This window comes from Phallusia mammillata, chromosome 5 (genome assembly GCF_965637545.1).
Source record: "Phallusia mammillata chromosome 5, kaPhaMamm4.hap1.1, whole genome shotgun sequence".
NCBI lineage: Eukaryota > Metazoa > Chordata > Ascidiacea > Phlebobranchia > Ascidiidae > Phallusia > Phallusia mammillata.
The window spans coordinates 23,878,541-23,899,036 of record NC_137256.1 but is presented as its reverse complement, the minus strand read 5'-3'; the positions used below and the strand labels follow the sequence as shown (position 1 = coordinate 23,899,036).

General features: G+C 38.1%; 1 protein-coding gene and 1 long non-coding RNA gene across 3 annotated transcripts in view; one reads left to right on the top strand and one right to left on the bottom strand.

Annotated features, from left to right (window-relative positions):
- The window catches only part of LOC145230036 (uncharacterized), a 38,303-nt gene extending 18,026 nt beyond the window's left edge, over positions 1–20,277 (bottom strand). Inside the window, exons 1-2 of the long non-coding RNA XR_013860544.1 lie at positions 20,181–20,277; positions 4,102–4,223 (exon numbers count right to left, since the gene is read on the bottom strand). This is a non-coding gene — a long non-coding RNA (uncharacterized LOC145230036). The remainder of the gene's footprint in view (positions 1–4,101; positions 4,224–20,180) is intronic.
- LOC145230030 (dual oxidase 2-like) overlaps positions 3,492–20,496 on the top strand; it is a 28,650-nt gene continuing 11,645 nt past the window's right edge. For both annotated transcript variants that reach the window (XM_080095382.1, XM_080095381.1), the window contains exons 1-15: positions 3,492–3,633; positions 8,850–8,927; positions 10,984–11,145; positions 11,643–11,833; positions 12,569–12,697; positions 13,983–14,127; positions 14,656–14,822; positions 15,268–15,361; positions 15,904–16,015; positions 17,127–17,241; positions 17,758–17,913; positions 18,141–18,254; positions 18,622–18,800; positions 19,135–19,259; positions 19,752–19,904. In XM_080095382.1, the coding sequence (XP_079951508.1) occupies positions 3,570–3,633; positions 8,850–8,927; positions 10,984–11,145; positions 11,643–11,833; positions 12,569–12,697; positions 13,983–14,127; positions 14,656–14,822; positions 15,268–15,361; positions 15,904–16,015; positions 17,127–17,241; positions 17,758–17,913; positions 18,141–18,254; positions 18,622–18,800; positions 19,135–19,259; positions 19,752–19,904 (1,984 nt within the window). In that variant the 5' untranslated portion in view covers positions 3,492–3,569. The remainder of the gene's footprint in view (positions 3,634–8,849; positions 8,928–10,983; positions 11,146–11,642; positions 11,834–12,568; positions 12,698–13,982; positions 14,128–14,655; positions 14,823–15,267; positions 15,362–15,903; positions 16,016–17,126; positions 17,242–17,757; positions 17,914–18,140; positions 18,255–18,621; positions 18,801–19,134; positions 19,260–19,751; positions 19,905–20,496) is intronic.

Below are 20,496 nucleotides of genomic sequence, written 5' to 3'. Positions count from 1 at the left end.
CAGGACAATAGACGCTTTTTGCATCGTCTCCCAAACCTGAATGGGAGATGGGCACGCGAAATTCTCTCTCCTTGTTGACCAATTGAGAGGTGAAGTTTTTTTGGGGGGAGCAAGTGTAAAGTCTGTTGTTTAGGAGTGGGTAAAAAATATAAGCTGTTGTTTCTTTACGTTGATATCGTAAAAACGGCCTTTCTTGGTAGTGTTTTCTGCTTATAAGTAACGGTTCTTGCATTCTCAGAAAAGTATCAAAATTTTCGACACAAGTCCAAAAAAATTAAACCAGTTTAAAATACGTAGATCAGAAAAATAATTTTAGCCTCGGCGGAAGTTTGAAAAATTAAATTAATAAACAAACACTATTAGGGCAGAGTAGATAATGTTTTGCTACCAAAGTTTGTATCCTAAATAGTTGACAACAGATTTTTTACAGAAAATCGCAACAAAAACATCCCATAACAATAACACGTAAACAATGATTAAGCCGGACGCGAAACGCTTAAACTAGGGCAAAAATTCAACAAAACAATAGTCAAAATATGGCAAATGTTTTGAAACAACGCATTAACGCAAATGCTAATCTAGTTGATTTATTTTTGGTTCGTAGTTCTAAAAAAAAATCTAGAACGCAGAGCTATAAGTTGAGGTTGGGATTTTATGACAAGTCTTCTTGTCGCTTTCACTTTAAGTTTATCATTATTAAGCGTTAAACCGCGTTCATGCTATTACGGAGAAATGCAATCTCAAGAACAGTGGCGAAACAAAACCCTGTATCGAATAAAAATCAGTCGCGCCGGTCGGCCAAAGGATTTCATCTCGAATCGTCCTGACTTCGTTGTTCTCAGGTTACGCATCGAGGCGTGACGTAACTGCAAGCTGAGCCATTCAAGAGATTCCTGTGGCGAAGGACTGAGCTTACTGACCTACACTGGCCAGTTAGAGTCTGATTTTCTGCACGTTTTCGCCTGTTTTGCGGCTGTGGGGCCTAAATTCGGGTCAGTTTTTGGTTATAGGAAAATCGGGTTTGTTAGATTAGGAATAGGTTGTGTTTTTACTTATGTAGAAGTGCATGTGGATGGTTTGTAGAATGCTTAAACGACAGAGAAAAAAATTTGTGTAAGCTGTTTCAGGTTTGAAATTAGGCTAAATTCATACCGGTCTAATGGGAAATTTAATCAACTTCTTGAAAACTGTGTTTACGCGAATGTTGTCCAAGTTAAAGAATAAGTATAACCAGTGTATTACAAAGCTCTAGCAAACAAAGTCAATACAAAGTGGTGCATAAATATCGACTTAAAAACCGCTAACAACCACGTTTTTGGCGTTGCTACCCTACAACAGCAGTAAGTAGTGGTAGCGCAAGAAATGGCCAAGGCACGTGTATGTTAAATAGGATAGGCTAAGAGGACGCACTTTGTAAAGCCACCGGTGTGTCTGTTGTTTCTATCAGACAGTAGAACAATTTGACGCCATTACACGGATGTGGTTGATTAAGCCGCAAACGGGGACACGGAAAGAAAATACGTCCATTGACCGCTTTTTAATCGGGGAGGGGTTGAATTTGTTTTTGTTAAGTGCCACGATATTAAAGAAAACCTTTAAAGAACTAATAGGGGCGGGTTATGTAAGGAAATTGTCGAAAACGGATTTAAAAGACACAACAGTGACTCGTGGGACCCCAAAACAAAGTAATTTGCCAAAAAATGCTGACATACGCTCACATTGCTGCATAATAACGGCCAAACTTATTGCACTTTATTACAATCTCAACGACAAACAAAGAACTACGGTTGAAATCAGATTTTTAGTGTCTGACGTATCACCAGCATACGCCATAAACATTTTTTCGGGAAAAAAGGTTTGGGAGCTTTTAAGACGAGCGCGCTGGCATTTTTCCGCATGGCTGTGTCCCTGCGATAGGACGGTGGCAGGATTTCTCGTTAGATCATGTTCTCAGCTACGTTGTTAAGTTGGGGCGACAGCTACCTCCGTTACGGTGACTGACCATTAACAGGAATCCAACCAAATACTGGTCGATTCCTGTATGTTTTTCGGGGATCAACGAAGGTTTGGTAACAATTCGAGTTAAATTACAACTTTGGTTACGACTTTAGGAAACACGTTGTAAAAGGAAATTTTGCACTTAATGGCGCATTTGTATGATAAATTTTACTCCGCTAGTGATTTCCTAAAAGGCGTAGAGTACAAGACTTTTCATCTTTGGTGTTTTTTGGTCGATTTTATAAAGGTTTAATAATGTTTTAGTAATCGTACAACTAGATTATGATGTAGCGTGATAATATGACACTGCTTTTAGAGTAAAAGTGACTTAGGCCGTGAGCTATTAAAGAAAAAAAATATATATTGTGAATAATAATTGCTAAATAAATAGTTTGTTTTTTTGAACGATTAAAGTTGTCAGTAATCAGCTATGCTTGAAATGATAGTTCCGTTTTGTGCGTTTGTTACGTTTCGGTATCTAAAACCTCATCGTTTATGCTTACAACGAATCCGCCCTTGGTTGGCCATTCATTGGTCGTATTTTTCGTTTTTTGTTAATGCAGTTGAATCACAATGCACCAGAAACCATTGTTTGCAATCAATGTTGATGACACATTGATCAGATTGCATTGATTTAGTCGTTTTAGTTGCTTTTATTAAAGCGGAAAAAATGGTCGCGGTTATATGTGACTATTATAAGTGACCCGCTGTAATACGTTGATTAAAACAACTTTATCATGCCGATTTAAAAGTCCTGGGCCCCTTTGCAGTATTGTAAATGGTTTGTGGTCACTTAAAAAACCTAAAAGGTACCGAAAAACAAACTTAAATGTAAATGAGTTAAAAATGTCGACTTCAAAATCCCTAAAACAAAAATTTGCGAAAATATGCCTGCCTAAAATGAAAGGCTCAAATGTTCATTGAATTTTGGAAAAAAAATTATTGTCAAAACTGTAGTTTGCTTGGATTTTTTTGAGCATGGTTGTCTAAATAAATCAGGCGTTTCTTTATTGATAACAACTCAGATAAAGCGAAATGTTATGGAACGCTTGAAAAGACATCTTTAACAACGCGATCGTGTACTCTGTTGCCCACAAAAGGCGACTTCGGAGTCCTTCAAGTTAATGAATCGTGAACAAACAAAGTTTAAATGAACTTAGCATGAGTTTTTTGGGCTGATGTTTTTCGTTTAACGGGTATAGCAGTTTTACGGAAATAAAGCAGACTTTTGATATACGGTTCTAATGTACATGATAAAGTGCATTAAAAAAAGCGTGAATTGCACATCCCCCCCAATATAACCTCATTTTTAATTAAAAGCATAGGATTGTAGAACAATCGGTTATATCATTTGATGACTCATGGATCAGTATGTGCTTTGTGTGCCTGTTTAAATGGATAACTAAAGTTAGCGCTAAAAAAACTTGACTCATTTCCCAGCGTTTTCGCAACAGAAAAAAAAAAACAGTTACCGCTGCATTTTTATCCATTTTAATCATACTGTGATTCGTTTTAGATTTGTTGTAGATCATTTTCATCGTTAAGCTGTGCAGAAAATTGGTAAATTCAAAATGGTAAGCCACCCTGGTTCGGTGGTTTTCGTCCTTATGGTCACACTCTTTGTCTGTTTCTTAGGTAAGAAACTCGTTTGTTATTTTTTCTTTATTTTGATAAAATTACTAACAACCTAAACCTAAATTTCGTAATGTTATGTGCAGCACGATCTTTAAATTTACTCACTTTATCGCTAAAGTTTCGGATTTTTTTGCAATTGTTTTCGTGAATTGCAGTTGTAAAGATAAACTTAGTATTATTGGGTTTTACGGGGTTCGAACTCAAGACGACTTGAGTACGAATCCAGTTCGATGTTCGTAACTGCAAATGGACTTTAATTTTCGAAAATGAGATTTTTATAATCCTAATTATTATTAGGTTAGATTTTTCAACGTGAAATTGCCACACTTAAGTGGCCGAGTGTCAATTTAGGCCCGAATGGATACAGTTTTATCGAAAATAAAACACAAAAAAACGGCCTGACTTTACAACTCTGAATGGTTATAACTGGTTGTTTTGACAACGTAAATGTTTTAAAAAGCCTGATACCTTGCCGGGGTGTTGTTGATTTTTGGTTCAACATCAATAAAAGAAAATCGAGAAACGATCGAAGTTCCCTCCATACAAAACCGTGCACCATAGAGCGTAGGTCGAACGCGAAAAGCAAGACCCTGAAATTTAATATATTAAAGTTTAAAGCACAGTCACAAATTTAAATTCCACACTGCCTGAAATAGAACACGCTGATTTAGGAGAAATGGCCTTCTCAAAAAAGCGCAGGTTATTTTAGGGTAGTGTGGTTTGACCAATCATAGCGCGATATTTTGGGCAACAATTGCATGGAAATAAAAGCTATCGAGAAAAAGATTGCACAATACTAAAGGTTAGTATTGCCGTATTACAATCCTACATGAAATGTAATATAACGCTACGTTTGGTTACAACATATTTCATACACGGAAAAGAACTGTTTTTTTTACCGAAAGAAGAAATAAAAAGATTAATTTAATAGGTTGACAGTCACAAAAAACAACACAGATTTTTGTACTACTTTCTCTAAAAAAAAAACAACGCTAAAACAAAAAACAAACAAATTTTGTACTATTCTCACAAATCTGCATGGATTCAAAATCGGCATTTAATGAAACTCAACTAATAAAGGTTCAAAAGAGCACAGGCTATTGGCACATTTCCCCCTTGCATACAGTTTCTCCGCAAAGCCCCTAAAAATGTTTTAAACTTTGAATGGGTGACAAATTTAGTTTTCTAATAGCAACACCACGACGCGATGACGAGGGCTGAGTACGCAACATCCCATAAATCGGAGTTTATGATTCCTCCTTTCCTTATTTAGTAGTTTCGTGCAATCGAGCACTCAAAGACGCAACGTATTAACGACCTGTAAACACTTATCTGGTTCGATGGAACGCAAAAACTTTCACTTTAAACAAGGCCGACTTTGTACATTGGTAGCTATTAAATTTGTGGCGAAACAAAAAGGAAAAAAAAATTAAGTTAAACGAAATGTGCAATCTAGGGGCTTCGGGTCAATCATTGCCCATTCATTCCCCCCCCTCCCCCTCTCAAAAAAAACCTACCATTTTAATCCCGCTACCCCGCAGATTTGGAATTCTGGCGCCAGGGGCATTGTCATGGAAACCGCGGACGTAAATCAAACCCAGGGTGGGGGCGAGAGGTTTAGTCGGGATAAGAACGTGCTCAGACCGAAGCTTCGTGGGTTAAGTTTCCAAAAAATTTTGTTATAAGAGGGGGGTAGGGGGTTAAGTAGAAGTTGGGAATTTTCCACCAAGTCAGCTACGACGATGCGCTTGAAAAAACAAGACTTATCAAACGTAATAAAATCAACACGAGCGCCTTGCAAAATAATACCTTGATAAGGTCGCATGTTTTCAAGGGCGCAATAGGTTTCTGACATTGCGGCAAAAACTAAGAAATATTTATATTACAACCACAAACTGAAAACGTCCGTAATTTGACTTTGCTTTCAAATTGTTTTTAGTTTCATGGAGAAAGTTTACTATAAAATAGACATAAGACAATTGCAACAAAACTTAAATTGCATTTTATCATCTCCTCAATAAACCATGAGTTTTTGGATTGCAATATTATAAAGTTTTATTTCATTCTATTGCTTTGTTCGTAATGCAAAAATCCGCTGATCGTTTTTTTTTGCTGATGATGTGTAAAATGGTGTGAATCATTTTCCTGAGGAAGGCGCATTGATTAAAATGTCGCAACATTAAATGATTTAGCTGATTTTAATGCAAGCGGATGTTGCCTTTGTGCGCTTTTTAAATCCCACAATAGAAGAGACAAAACAATTCAACATTTTTATTTGTGCGAAGTGAAACCCTAACAATCTGCTGTAAAAATTAAAAAAGTTCTAAACAATCCAAAATGTTTGTACAAATCTGATCATAATAAGATGGTTGTCTTGCCGCTGCATTATTCGCACCCAGGACCGCAAAACATACAAAACATCTTCGCGACGAAAACGTTAACATTGAACATGAGGATTTTAATGCAACGATTTTGCATTCATAGCAAACCAAAGGGGCAACTTCAACATTAAAATGTATTCAACAAATGCAAGTTTTATCTCTAATCAAAACACTTTTATTGATAATCGACAAATGTAACTTGCAACGTTTTATAGGCCTTAGTGTCAACAACCAAAAAGAAAACACGCTATAACTGTCACAATTTACGTCAAATGCGGTGTAGAATCAATCTATTCAGGATTCGAACGAAGTTTAAATCAAAGAAAGGAAATTCGTGTTGTGAAATATGCCCACCGGGACGGTATTATAAAAGTAAAAGCCATTCAAGAATTGGCCACCCACTGGTTTCATAAAGAATACAAACAAAAAACTATACAAAAGCAAAAAGGTGAGACAGCTTTCTCGAAACGTGCGGAGTTACCCCGAACCAACAAAAAGACGTCTAGTCCGTCAGGTTACCCCATCAGAACAAACAATACAAAACCAACGAACACGGCACAATCCATTTAAACCAACCCTCAGAGTTCCTGCTACCTGTAACGCAAATAACTTTATTCGCGCATTTCGTCACTCGCACAAACAATGCAGGCACATTTACATCCAAAAAGAGTTCGTCGGTTGCCAGGCAACGGGGCGTATTTCTCTGTGGAAGTTCCCGCGAAAACCGCAGTCGAGTGGAAAGATTTTAGGTGCGCGCGGGTTCGTTTGAAATTAGAACTTTTGGCCGAAATGAACAATGCCACATACCGGGCTTTTGTACGGCATGACAAGATAGAACTACGATATTGAGATCTTCAAAAGCGATAAGTAATGAACGATTTCAATGTCAATCCCCGGGTCAACATGTCTCTTAGAATCAACACTACAAACTACTGATTGTTATCACACAATATTATTTTACGCCAAGATATAAAAATCTGCGAAACACAGCGTTCAGTTATAATAAGATTTTACAATAAAGAGTTAAATGCAGTTCAATATTTCGTTTGTAGCAAGTCTTTGCACCCTACCGTTTTCTGTGTGGTAACGCATTGCTGCATTAAACAGAAAACTCAAGTATACCTTGTGTATTACGGGGATAGAACAAACGCAGTCAAGGATACGTTTGCGGTCAGTATTTAAATCGTTTTTCGAGCTCACAACAATAAACAAAATTCTTGCAACTCACTCTGCCTATGTAATTGCCATTTCATTTCCTGTCTTCTGTTTGTGGTGCGTTGCCCTAGGACACAAAAACCCGCAAACATAAGGGCGACGTCTCGTATGTCAAACGGGGCTGGCCCAGACAACAATTTGTTGTTTCGAACGGTGCAAAAGACATTGTTGCTTAACAAAGCAAATACCACCAGTGTGTAAGAGAAACGTAAAAAACCCCCGTCCCAAAATAATGCTAAACAATCGAAATGTGCTTTTATATCATTGGTTACATAGAAATGGTGCGCCGTTTTTTGGGGGCGTTTTATCACAGTTAAAACTCGACTCTTTACTGCCATATAGCGGTGGTGTGTGTGCTAATCGGGACCAATCACGTGCTTCTGGTTTGCTAATTAACGCATTTACATCTAACCATATATTATACATATATGCTTCATGAAATACATGGCAATGAATTAAATTCAAGTGATACTATACAACAGTACACATTGATGCCAGCCACTTGTAAAAATAGGAAAGTTTGAATTAAAAATATACGTTACTTTTGTAACTTTTTTGGACATGCGCTTGGTACTGACAGAGCCGCTTGGTTCCACTTGGCCGCCCACGTTAAAAACGAAAAGTTCTAGCAATAAAAACGCAGTGATTTCATCCAAATTATTAGGAATTGCGCAACAGCCGAGCTGTCATAGAAAATCCGTATTTAATTCGCTTCGTTTTTCATCGTCACCGTGAGATAACCTATACTGGGTAAAATTACTTGGATCGTAAAACAGTGTACATAGCTATTTGGGGATCAACGAAATATCTCGTATCACCAAACAAGTTTAAATTTAAATGAGGTAGTAAAGCACATTTTAATGAATCACACCTGCGACCCCTGTAACGCAATTTTAAATCTTCATATTCCAAATGACTTAGCGCAAAATAGTTATAAATTTTTCACTAGAACCGATATTGACATTGCTTTGAACTCTACGGTATGTCTTAAAGTCTGGCTTTGGACAAATACGTTTCTGACCTCATAAAATTGAGTCGTGGGTCAAATAACAAGCAGACAAAAGGAAGCGAAAAATATTTCCAGGAATTTTTCATCTCCGTTTTACGAGCGGTTTTATGAAATATTGGAATCAGAGCAGAAATTGCTTGTTTGTCGCAAGCGTTTGTTAAGAGTGTCGCACTATTTCAATGACTTACAAATGCTTTTGAGACTGTGGGATTTTCCACAACACAAGTCGGCATTTTTACAAGTCAGACTTACAAAGGGGTTTGGTTCAGCCGACCATAGACAGAAGTTAAAACTGTATTAACAAAGCAAAAACCTCACTGAAATTGAGCACACTGTCAATTGATTACAAAGGCGACAACATTGCACGCTTGGTTACCAGCAATTCAGTTTAGTTAATTTGCTAGCCATTGTCGTGTGCCATGTGCGAAACCTCGAAACAAACAACAACATGTTGAATAGCTGATTGCACAAAGCTCGCTCGTAACCTCACTTTACGCGAAGTGAACGCAACTCTTACACACCACGACTGGTTGATTGTCAGTGGTTGCTTGCTGCAACTGAAGGTTACATTGTAAAACACATAACAATGTTTTGTTGTTTTCGCTTCACAGGACAGGAGGTCGAAAAAGAATACCACCCATACGACGGCTGGTACAACAACCGAGCCCATCCCGAATGGGGAATTATAGGTAAGAAAATACATACAGTGGATTGTTAACTTATGCTAGTAAAGGTTAACGTTTCTGGTAGGAATAAACTTCACGCAAAATAACAGTCATTAAACTAACAACTTTTGTTTCAGTACGAACTCAACAACCAGATTACTTGACTTAAAAAAAAAAAAATAGCAAATCCATCACATGCTATTTTAGGTTAAAATTGTCAAAAAAACAGCAGATTTTTTTGTAATTGAACGTAACACCACCAAAAAGCCATGGTCTCTAAAACATCCCAAAAAAAGTTTTCGAACATTTTTTTCGCTTTACATTCGCGTACAAATAGTCATCGAGTAATCTACACTGCTTATAGAACCTATTCTTCGATAAAAAGCAAAGAAGCGCCGCTATTTATTTAAGTTTTTACATCAAAGGTGCAATCACAGCCGATTAAACACGAAAAAAGCCCACGAGGTTCTCCTTAAAGACATAGAAATCCTATATAAGCCCCGTGAAATTCCCTAGCACTCATCCGCCATTATGTCCACGCTAAAATGTCGCTTTTGGGTTTTAAAAGTCTGCAAACAAACTGAGGCATCGTCTTCGAGAGAAAGTACCGGTCTATTGACGGAAAATTAGGGTTTCGAAAGCACTGATACAAAAAGATCGGGATTAGGAAAGACTTCAGTGAAATTGTCACATAAGGTAACCGTGCATTTGTATACGGATCACTGGGTTGACGGAGAGGGCAAAGTATTTCTGTTGAGCACGACTGGATTAAGGTGATGGTAAATCGATCGTCTGAGGCTGTGGGCTTCATTTCTGCCACACACTTGCTAAAATCGAAGGTTCAAAAAGTTAAAAAAATTAGGTGAAAACATTTTTATATTAAACACTTCTAATTGCTAATTACAAGACAAGTTTAGGCAATTGGGCAAAAGCCTTCTTTTTAAAAAGTGCCTTACGCCAATGTAAAACGTAGGAGTGTTTAAAATTCATATTTTCAAAACACGTTTCCTAATCCCCGAAAACAATAAATAATTTAACTCACGTGAGACACCCAGCGAACAAACAAACTGGTGACCTTTTAACATAGCTATAAATAAACATTCCTCGCGCAAAAAAAAGACGAAATATGAGGCAAGGGGGAAAAACAGTGACCGCATGTTGAATTTGAATACCAGGCGCAGATCCTCTATATATTCATCAACAACGAACAAATAATTCTTCCTTGGGGTATATGCCGCAAAGTGCTCAAAACAATTAGGGATTTTCCAAAGTCACAGAGAAGGCTCGGGGATTTTTAGCCAAGTCGAAGGTCTGGGCTAAAATGGAGTGAAGGGGACCTTTTCTCAAACAAACATCTCGGGGTCTTGGAGTGCACGTTGCAACGAAACGTGCAAAACAATTTTGCATGCGGACTTTTCGTGGCCTTGTTGTTGAATGCAAAACTGAAAATGGGAAATTCCGGCATTTCAACAACACGCGAACAACTTGATCTGCAATCTATCGTTTGTGCGGCAATACTTTGGTTGTGGTAACATCCAAACATATTTACAGTATTTTTGTAGTTAAATCAGTGACATAACACATAAATACAGGCTTTTGTGTTTAAAACCGGCGAATTTCATTTTTCCCTTTCGAGTTATAAGATCTTATTAGTGAGTAAAAGCGGATTTTCATGACAAGTCGATATTATTTCGGATCCTTTAACTCAAATGCCCTGGAAAATAGCGAAGTGCGACTAAGAATGACGAGACATTAAATTATTAAATACGACTCTTAAAGTCAATGACCATTTTAAGCTGCAGACAGTGCACACTGTTTCGACCTATAAGGTCTCTTTAGTACAGCTGGTGACAAGAGATAGGCCGTATTGACTAGTGTAGCTGATGAGACCTTACAGATCGAAACAGTGTGTGGACTGTCTGCAGCTTATCATTTATTGGCTCGGTGCTTTTACAATAACCATTTTATATCTCTATATTAATGTTAATAGCGGAATCTAAAGTTTTATTATTTCAGAGGTTCACCTAAGACTAAGAAATTTTGTGAAACACTGCTCTAACGGAACTTTTTGTTGGTCCAGATTCTCCCCTTACCCGTCGAGTCCCGTCCCACTACAGAGATGGGGTATACGACCCATCTGGGTGGAATCGCCCGAATCCCCGAGCTGTGAGCGAGGCAACGATGAGCGGTGCAACTGGAGAGGGTTCAAGGTCAATGAGGACAGCCCTACTCGTGTTTTTCGGTAAGTAGTTTGAGTCATTTGTGAAAATGCTTTGCTGCACCCCAAACCTACGGATGTCGATAACTTTATAGGATTGCTCATGGAATATGTCATTAGAATGACATACCGCTTTAATAATGTCAGTAGTAAACACATTGCAGGATGTAACTTAAAAATGCTGTCAAGTACACGATGGAAAACATTTTACTCATTTTTGCTAAATGCTTAATAACCTTTTGTCACTTATGTCTTATACAACCTATTTAACGTAACAATGTCTGTAATTGACGTCACTTATACGCCACATCAAGACAGATTTTACCCATTTTTATGCGGATGTTTAATTCCTTAAAGATCTTTCATGACTTGTACAACCTATATGACAAAACAATGTCCATAATTGACGTCTTTTACAGACCCGACTAAAATTCTTAAAAAAAACAACGTCCTTAAACCGATGAAGTTTGGACAAAAAATACTCAGTGAAACAAGATGTTACGTGTTACGTATTCTCACAGGTCAGCAAGTAGTGGAAGAAATTCTAGATGCCCAGAGACCTGGATGCCCGCCCGAGTATTTCAACATTAAGATCCCGCGCAACGATTCACTGTACGACCCTGATGATACAGGAGAAGTCGAGATCCCCTTCCTACGTTCACGATACGATCAAACCATCAGTGGGTTCTCACCTAACTTCCCGAGACAACAGGTTTGTTATGTGACTAAAGGGAAATAACAACAAAATTGGAACTAACACCTTTTCAGGAAAGACGATTATAAATTTGAAACTGGGATCAGGTCCGACACATTATTTGGCACTTTCATATACCGATAAGACCAGTGGTTCCCAAACAAATTTACAGCACGTGGTGAGCCACGAATCGCTATGAAATAGACATTTGGGCCACAGACCAAAAACGTTTGGAAACCCCTGACTATTACTTATTAGACTATTACTCAGATTTGGAGATTAAACAAAAAATGACCCACAATAAAGTATTGCAGCGGTAGCATTTGGATTTTGGACACTGTTTTGACAATTTGAAGTTAACAACATAATAATATCTATAGGAATGCCAACAAAATTTTAATCAAGAACGTTTCAGGCCCTCTTTTAAACAATCAGACAGTATGTCTCAAAAAAACTAAACGAAACATCGACGAAAAAATCAAATCAAAAACGTTCTCAAGCGCTTTCATAAACACCAGACTTGTTAAACTATTACTCGGATTTTACAATTAAACGAAACAAAAAATGACCCCAAAGAAAGATTTACTTGGATTTTAAGACACTGTTTTGTTCATTTGAATGCCTTTTAGTTTTCCAGAATAAGGCTACCCTTGGAAATTTTGCCGACAAATAAGCACACAAAACGACGTTTAATTTTGAAGACTGCATTTTTGCGTCGCCGTAAAGTGACATTTTTATATTTCTGACTTACAGTTGAACGAGATTACTGCCTTCATCGACGGTGGTTTAACTTATGGCATAAGCAAAGCATGGGCTGATGCTCTACGACTTCACAAACACGAATGTCCCGAAAGAACAAGAGACAGCCATTTATTTGCAAGCGTAAGTTATGTTTGGTATTTTTTCGCATTCTATTTGAATAAGGTTCATGATGTCGTGTTTTAGTTAATGTAAGGTACGTATAGGTACTAAACTATTCCCTACAAATAAACAAATATCATACAGGTCGCAAACTTATATACTAGATGTAAAAATAAGAAGCGGGCCGTAAATACTTTCACGTCGCCAAGTGGTAGCATAAAACAGAACAAACAGGTCACTAACTTTACAAACCTTTGTATATATAAGCAGTCATTAGTTTGAATTATAGCTATATCGCCAGGTAAGAACACATCTTAAAATGGACACCCAAACATCATCACATGGCCCATGCACGTTTTTGTGCGCAAAGTCACGTGCATTTCTCTTGGCTTCGGATAAGTTGCACGTTTACAGGCGAAAAAACAACAAAAATAACTAAAGCATAAATCACGTCCCCAAAACGAAACTCTATTTCCAGACCAATCACGGGGCATGCTGCGTCACGTGACGTAGTCAAAATGCCTGCGCACTGAGGCGTGCTGTAGCGCAGACGAGCAGCAAACTGCAGAAAAACATTTCTGCCTTATCGCGTTATTTTGAGCAGCGTGGGCATTCCTGCCATCTTCGCTGCTTTGGGTTCCGAAATAAACGGTCTATGTAACGTCACAGGTCGAGAATAGGTTGGCGCGTTTTTATTGGGGGCTCAAATGGCGGACTTAAGGACCCCGAAATATCTGACAGACGATGTCACATGGCCTATTGTGACGTGTTAATGGCAGTGGTTATTTACAAGGCCATTTCTCCGAAACAAGTTGATCCCATTGCAAAACAACTAGTACTCAATAAGACGCAGAAATTTTGGAGACAGAAAAAAAAATCTATTTTTTCATGCAAAACATGACAATAAATTGAATACAACCTGTCTTGGTTTCGTGGAATTCCTTTCAAATCCTCTGTCTATCCGCAGTATATTACTGTAATCCTAAACACATTCGATGGCCAACATACATATTTGCTCTCTTTTTAAGTAGTGAACGTGTGGCAAATTATAATTTAAAAATTGGGCGTTGGCAATGAAATACACTAGTCTAGTAACACTATAGACAAACTGCAGCGCGTTTATTCTTGGTTTTGGCGCATGTGTGTTACTGTGCCTTTCTTTGTCAAAGAAAAGAATTCAACTAGTTGCATTACTAATTTTCACGTCTCACAAAAGCACAGTAGTTAGAAAAACTCGACCTTTTTGGTGTTAAAACACACGCGTTTTTCGGTACCAACAAAACAACTTTAATACTTTTCCCTACAGCAAAGTAACCCGACCGACTGCAGAGGGGAACTAGCGTCCTATCGAGGCGAAGGGAGGTTTCCAATCGAAAACGACATCGGACTTCCTATCGTTAACCCCCCACCACCCAGGGATCACGTGTTAAAGTCAGCTACACGTTTCTATCGTAAGTGATTATTGTCAACACTGGCACCTATTCATTCCGTCCCCATAATAGGATGCAAAAATCGAAGTGTTTTTGTGTATTTATTCCAGTCCAAATTTAGGCTTAACGGCTTGGGTTTGGGGTTAGATTTGTGCGCAAACAGATGGTCTGACTTTACATTCTTTAAACATTGTGTCGTAGTTTCATCTTGGCAAATATAACTTCCTAACTAATTCAGAATAGTTTTTTAAAGTGTTTGGGCTTGTATTTTTGGGTTCGGGCCCGTTTACAATCATATGTTTTCAAACGTTTTTCAATTTCACACTGCTTTAGTTATTACAAATCCTTTCCTGCGCGTAGAGTGCGCTCGAGCAAAACTAGCCCCAGACCTAAAATGGTTGGCAAACAACGCTCTACTCACTCTGGTGAACACGTGTTATGCATGACCATTGCCCTACGTGCGTCATGCCAAGAGAGTACCCAAAACACACAAAAAAGTCCGCGCAAATATATGTACACATGCAACAGAACCCCCCTTTTACCCCACAGGTATTGGAAACCCCCGTGGTAATGAGAACCCCTTTCTTTTGACGTTCGGAGTTTTGTGGTTTCGCTACCACAACTGGTTGGCAAGAAAACTGAGGGACGAACACAGTGATTGGAGCGACGAAAAAGTCTACAATGAAGCTAGAGTGCTCAACATTGCCACGCATCAGGTAATGTAAACTGGAAATAACAACTGTGATTTGAAGCTAAAACGTTTGCCTGTCTGGGGTTTGTGACACAGGTTTAAGACAGTTTTAAAGTTTAAACAAGAAAATCATTACATATCGACATTACCGATTTAAAATATGAATATTTGTGCATAACAATTTTTTTACGGCTATAGTCAAGTCAAACAGGACCATTACCCCTTTTACAAAATCATATACCAAAGTGCCTTGTTAGGCAAGTTGGAAAATTCAAAAGAATTTTAAACACATCGTAAATCTGCTAAACATCTGAAAATTAAAGAACAACCAAATGTACAATAAACAATCTCGCGCATGTTCCTTTTTTAGACAAAACATCAGATAACCTCTTCTTTTAGCCTATAAAGCAGCTAAATGCTTAACTACAGATCATATTAAAAATGTGTCTTAAAATGTTTATTTTTTGCAGAAAATCGTAATGTACGACTGGCTTCCTCTGTTTTTGGGCGCATGTAATACATCCGACACGAGCGTCCAGTGCTACGGCATTCCTACATATGATGGTGCGTATAATGTTGATCATATATTAGCAAATGCTTACACAAACTATTCATCCTGTTGTTGTTTATTTATTCTTTAATAACAAATGGTTGACCAGTTAAGATGAACATAAATTCATAATTGGGTTCAGTTCTGAAGCGTCTAACCAGTCACACTCATATAAATCCCAGTACGCCAGGCCTATTAAAGGCGTTATATCGATTCAGTCGGTCATCAAGCATTCACTTCAAGATAGAAAACATGCATTGACAAATTTGACTGCCCATGGAACAAACTAGGGTATACAAACAATTCACACAACTCGTTGTAAAGCAAATACAACAACAATACCCCAGGTAAGCAATCAGTTTAATCCAGACCATCTAGTAGCATCAGAAAACTAATACATTATCAGTTTGAAGTAAACCAAAACTCGTCACAACCTTCCTGAATAAAGATTTTACAATACAATACATTCTACAATACAATCACAAAATCATCTCAGTACATGACACAGCAGTAGTTTTAACGCTCAGTTATGAAGCGGCATTTTTATTACTTGTAGGTTACAAGTCGGCCGTACATCCAGGCGTCACCCACATCTTCCAATCGGCTGCAATGAGAATCGGCCACACTCTGGTGCCACCTGGCGTATTCCGCAGAACCGGAAGAGCAGCGTAAGTAAACAATTTTCCAGGTTTTCGTGTGATAACTCTGCATGGCAACTTAGTTCCAATGCAAAAACTGCTCTGTACTACTCTTTATTTATTAGAGTTTTTAAAAAAAAAACATGATTAAATACAATTGGTTAGGCGCATTGGTTTGTTATCCTTGCTGAAAACCTCAAAAAACAGACGTGAAAAGCAACGCACAATTTCGGCACTTTAGTAAAGGTTGAAAACCGCAGTCTAAAATTTTACTGTCATGTAAACCAGTGCTCCGCAACTGGTGTGCCGCAATACGTTGCTGGGTGTGCCGCCGCAAAAGCGTACCTTGTTGTTTTTAATTTTTTTAATTTTTTTTTTATCATTATAACAAATGATACAGTTCACAACATCAAACCAAAGCTACACTACTCACGACACATTCATGTTTTATTACGTTATAAAATACTTTATATTGGCTTAATGCAGGGGTTTCAAAACACGCGGCCTGGTGTGGACCTAAAAGGGTTTTATAACTAACTTTCAGATTTTAGGTGTTTACCTCAGGTGGATTACCCTGTCAGACCACCGATTTTAAGTAACAATTATTCTTTATTAGTGATGGCTAGAAATAAATGCGACGTTTTAATCCTGTGATGGAAATATTCCCTCCAGTGGAAAATCTGCAATTCCAATTGTTGCGTCATATTTTTCAATTGTTTCGTCATTGTATGCCATTGGTTTCGCACATAGTAGTTTAATTCCCCTTTTTTTAGTTTGCTAAACTGTACATATGTTTCTTGTTTATTGCATCTCAAATGTTTATGCACATAAAATGACGTAAACGCACAACATTTTGAAGCACATGATATTTTTATTCATATTACTTTTTTAAAAAAGTTACAATAGTACGCTCTTTACTAACGTAAAAAATGTTTTTGGCCCTCAAAACGTTTAAGACCTCTGGCTTAATGCTTTTTTAGTCTTTCGAAAAATTTCAAATCGCATTTTTGGTCTGGGTGTGCCGCCCAACATTCAAAGCTTGTATGGTGTGACGTGCGTGAAAAAAGGTTGCGGAGCACTGATGTAAACCATCGTTGACATTCTTCATCATGTCATATCGTTCGTGTATTCATTTTCGCAGTGGATGCGATTTTTTTGGCAACACTCTCGCCACAGCTGGAGACAGACACGAAGTCCAGATAAACCACGTCGGTAAAGTGGGATTGCGGACATGCAACACATATTTCAACGCAGTGGTAAGCTGATCAGCACATTTACTTTCGGTTTAGTGTGGACGTTTAGAGTTATGGGATCAAATGAGTAATTTTTTTTTTATGTTCGGGGGCTGAACAACGTCTAAATAGAGCTGCCTATGGTAGTTCTAACTCTGTTGGGAATTGTTTTAGCTCGATTGTTTCGACTTTGTCACTGTAAATTCGTTTAAACCATAAGATTTTACTGGGTTGGTGCAATGTCACTAGCACAAGTGGCCAATACGGGATTAGAACCAACAACCTTCTGAGTAACAGGGCCCTTTACCGCTATAAGTATAAAGGCTTTAAGCTTCTGCCAAAAAAGGTCCTTTGGATAATAATTCAAAAAGAACGCTGGTGATTTAAATTGGAAGAATAATATACTCGAATGTCTGGAGCATTAAACTTGCTCAAAGAGAATCAAAAATACTTGATTGGATTATACGTAGAATCAACTCTTCCTTTTAAACACTTCAGCAGTTTCTGACTCCGGTAATGTTTGTTGATTGTCATCTGTAGGAAGCTGTCAATGAGACTGACATCGATACTTTGCTAATGGGAATGGCAAGTCAACTGTGCGAAAGAGAAGACAACATTATCACTCCAGATCTTCGCGGTTCCGTGTTTGGTTTCCTCGAATTCTCAAGAAGAGATTTAATGGCAATCAACATTCAGGTTCGAAAACGACTTTTTCACATCTAGTTTCTAATTTTGTTTTCGTCTTGTAAATCAAGACAGCAATGTACACAAAAACACCGCAAGCCCTTTAAGCCCTTTGAGTGGTCAAATTGCGGACAAAGTCGAAGTAAATAAGGTGTATTTACCGAGAAAAATCAAATGTAACAAAGAACGTTGTGTTGTTAGTTTGTCAAAATTAAGACTAGAAAATACTTTCTTTACAGCGAGGAAGAGACCATGGCCTCCCAGATTACAACACAGCTCGGAAAAGTTACGGCCTTACAGCAAGGACCAGCTTTAGAGAGGTTAACCCAGACCTGTTCGCCGAAAAACCAGAGGTAAGACATCAAATGGTTCACATTTATTTCTCTGTGTTACTTCGCCATAAGTAAGATATGGTTTTTCCCTAAAATACCACAGTGATGCTTGGCAAAGGCTCCTGTCGTGGGCTCAAACCCAACAGAAAGCTGGATTTTTTTAGCCTTTGCCTTGCCAAGTGCATGACAATGGCCGATTTGATTTGCAAAACGCCTGTAATAAGATTGTATACTGCACTTCATTTTAAAATACTTGATCAGCAATTAGCGTTGTCATCAATTCGTTGTAATTCGTTTTTCTTTAGTCTTGGCGCCATCCAATTATCAATCAGCTATTTTCGATTTAGTACAATCTTAACCCTTTTAAATAATCAACCACTTTTTTCAGCTGCTCCAAGCGTTCAGAGAAGTGCACAAGAATGACATTAGCCTTGTTGATGTATGGACTGGTGGATTGCTCGAAACAACTTCAAGAGGTCCTGGAGAATTGTTCCGCGAAGTAATTCGGGATCAGTTTGTCCGGATTCGAGATGGGGATAGGTTCTGGTACGAGAGCACCGAAAACGGGTACGTAGTCATGCCTCACAAGAACACTTGAACGTGTAACTGCATAGTGACAAATAGGAAGTAGGAACCCGGTGTTTATTTGATTTGTGACTACAAACACTTCACAAGATTACATTGCGCTGAAGGTCGTTGCAAATTCCTACTTCAGGTGATGATGACAACAGTGATTGTTGAAACATCTGCATAATGTATTCCTAACACACACGTTTTCTGGCAGTTATGCTTTGATTAAATTACTCTTCAAGTCCGTGTATGATGTTCCATAGTCGAAATACAACTCACACTCCGCTTTTGTTAAAGAGTTTACCAGAATTTAATTAAACATCTTTTTTAGTCTTTTAACCCCGACGGAACTCGAAGAGATTAACAACACAACGATTCGTGACGTTATTCTTCGATCAAATCCAAGTATGGCAGAAGACGACATTCAGAACAACCCCTTTCAGTGGAACAACAACAGTAAGAAGATCTCATATTTGTAGTCTAAGTTGGCCCGCGTTTCAACCGTCGTGCACGGTCTGAAATCCAATATGCTAATATGTATGTGTATGACATTGGCTTGAATAGCCACTACGAGCCATCGTTGTATTGCACAGCTGTTGACAACACATATCGACCTTGTAGAGCAAAAAAAACGCTAGCGCCCTAAGTCTGTGCTAGTCTTAAAAAAACGAATCACTTAACTATGTGTGTGAACTCAACCTTAGAAATAAGATGATATAAAAACAGTATTGATTTTCTCAGATTCATCAGTGCAATGGGCAGAATAGTTTGGCTAAACGAACACTTATTAACCTTTTGGTTTTGCATTTTTTGACGCAGATTAGTATTCCAATAAAAAAATCTGTGTTATTAACAATCGTCCAAATTGACAGTATTGAACACCACGTTAACACCTAAGCATAGACACTTTTCGTTTCGCCTCTCTAACTGGCTTAAATTTCTGTGCAGTCGGCAATGCAGAAAGGCAATACTGCCCACAACCGTACCAGCTCAATGAAACGCAGATGGAGGAATGCACACCGCCTGAAAAGTTCGACTACTTCTGGGGAAGCGAACTTTCTTATGCTCTGACCTTTGCAGCTATTGGGCTTTTCCTAATACGTAAGTTATTTGGTGCATTATTTTGAGCCTCAGAGAAAAGGTACTGGGCATAGTTGTAAACGGGTCTAAAATTCGAGCCCGAAACTCGAAAGTACAAGCCCGAACCCGAATCAAGCCCTCTCTTTAACGTAGAACCTAAGCCCAAACCCGGCCGGAAAAGCCCGGCCCGACTTACAACTCTTCTACTGGGCATTTTGCTTGCAATAAGATTACCGCCAATCGGATAATGGCTTTGCTAAAGAGAATCACCGCTAATTAAAACATAGTTCATATTACCTTAGTATGTGTGTTGATATCAGGAAAATCAACACATTGTCCCTTCCTTTTGCGGAAAGCAAACCATCCTATCCTGTTAACAGCCCTTGTATTTTACGACTTTCTGCAAAGTAACAAAAAAATGGTTACAAACACAACGAAAATAAGGAAATCATGCTCAAAATATTTTTTGCAACTATTAGTTATATTCTAACAATTTAAAAGTTCTAGGTTTTATAAAACATAAAAAATAAGGAAAGTAAAACGACAGAAACAATTTCTTGAAAGGATTAATGCACTACAAAACCCCTTTTTGTTTTGTTTTAATTAGTTTAGT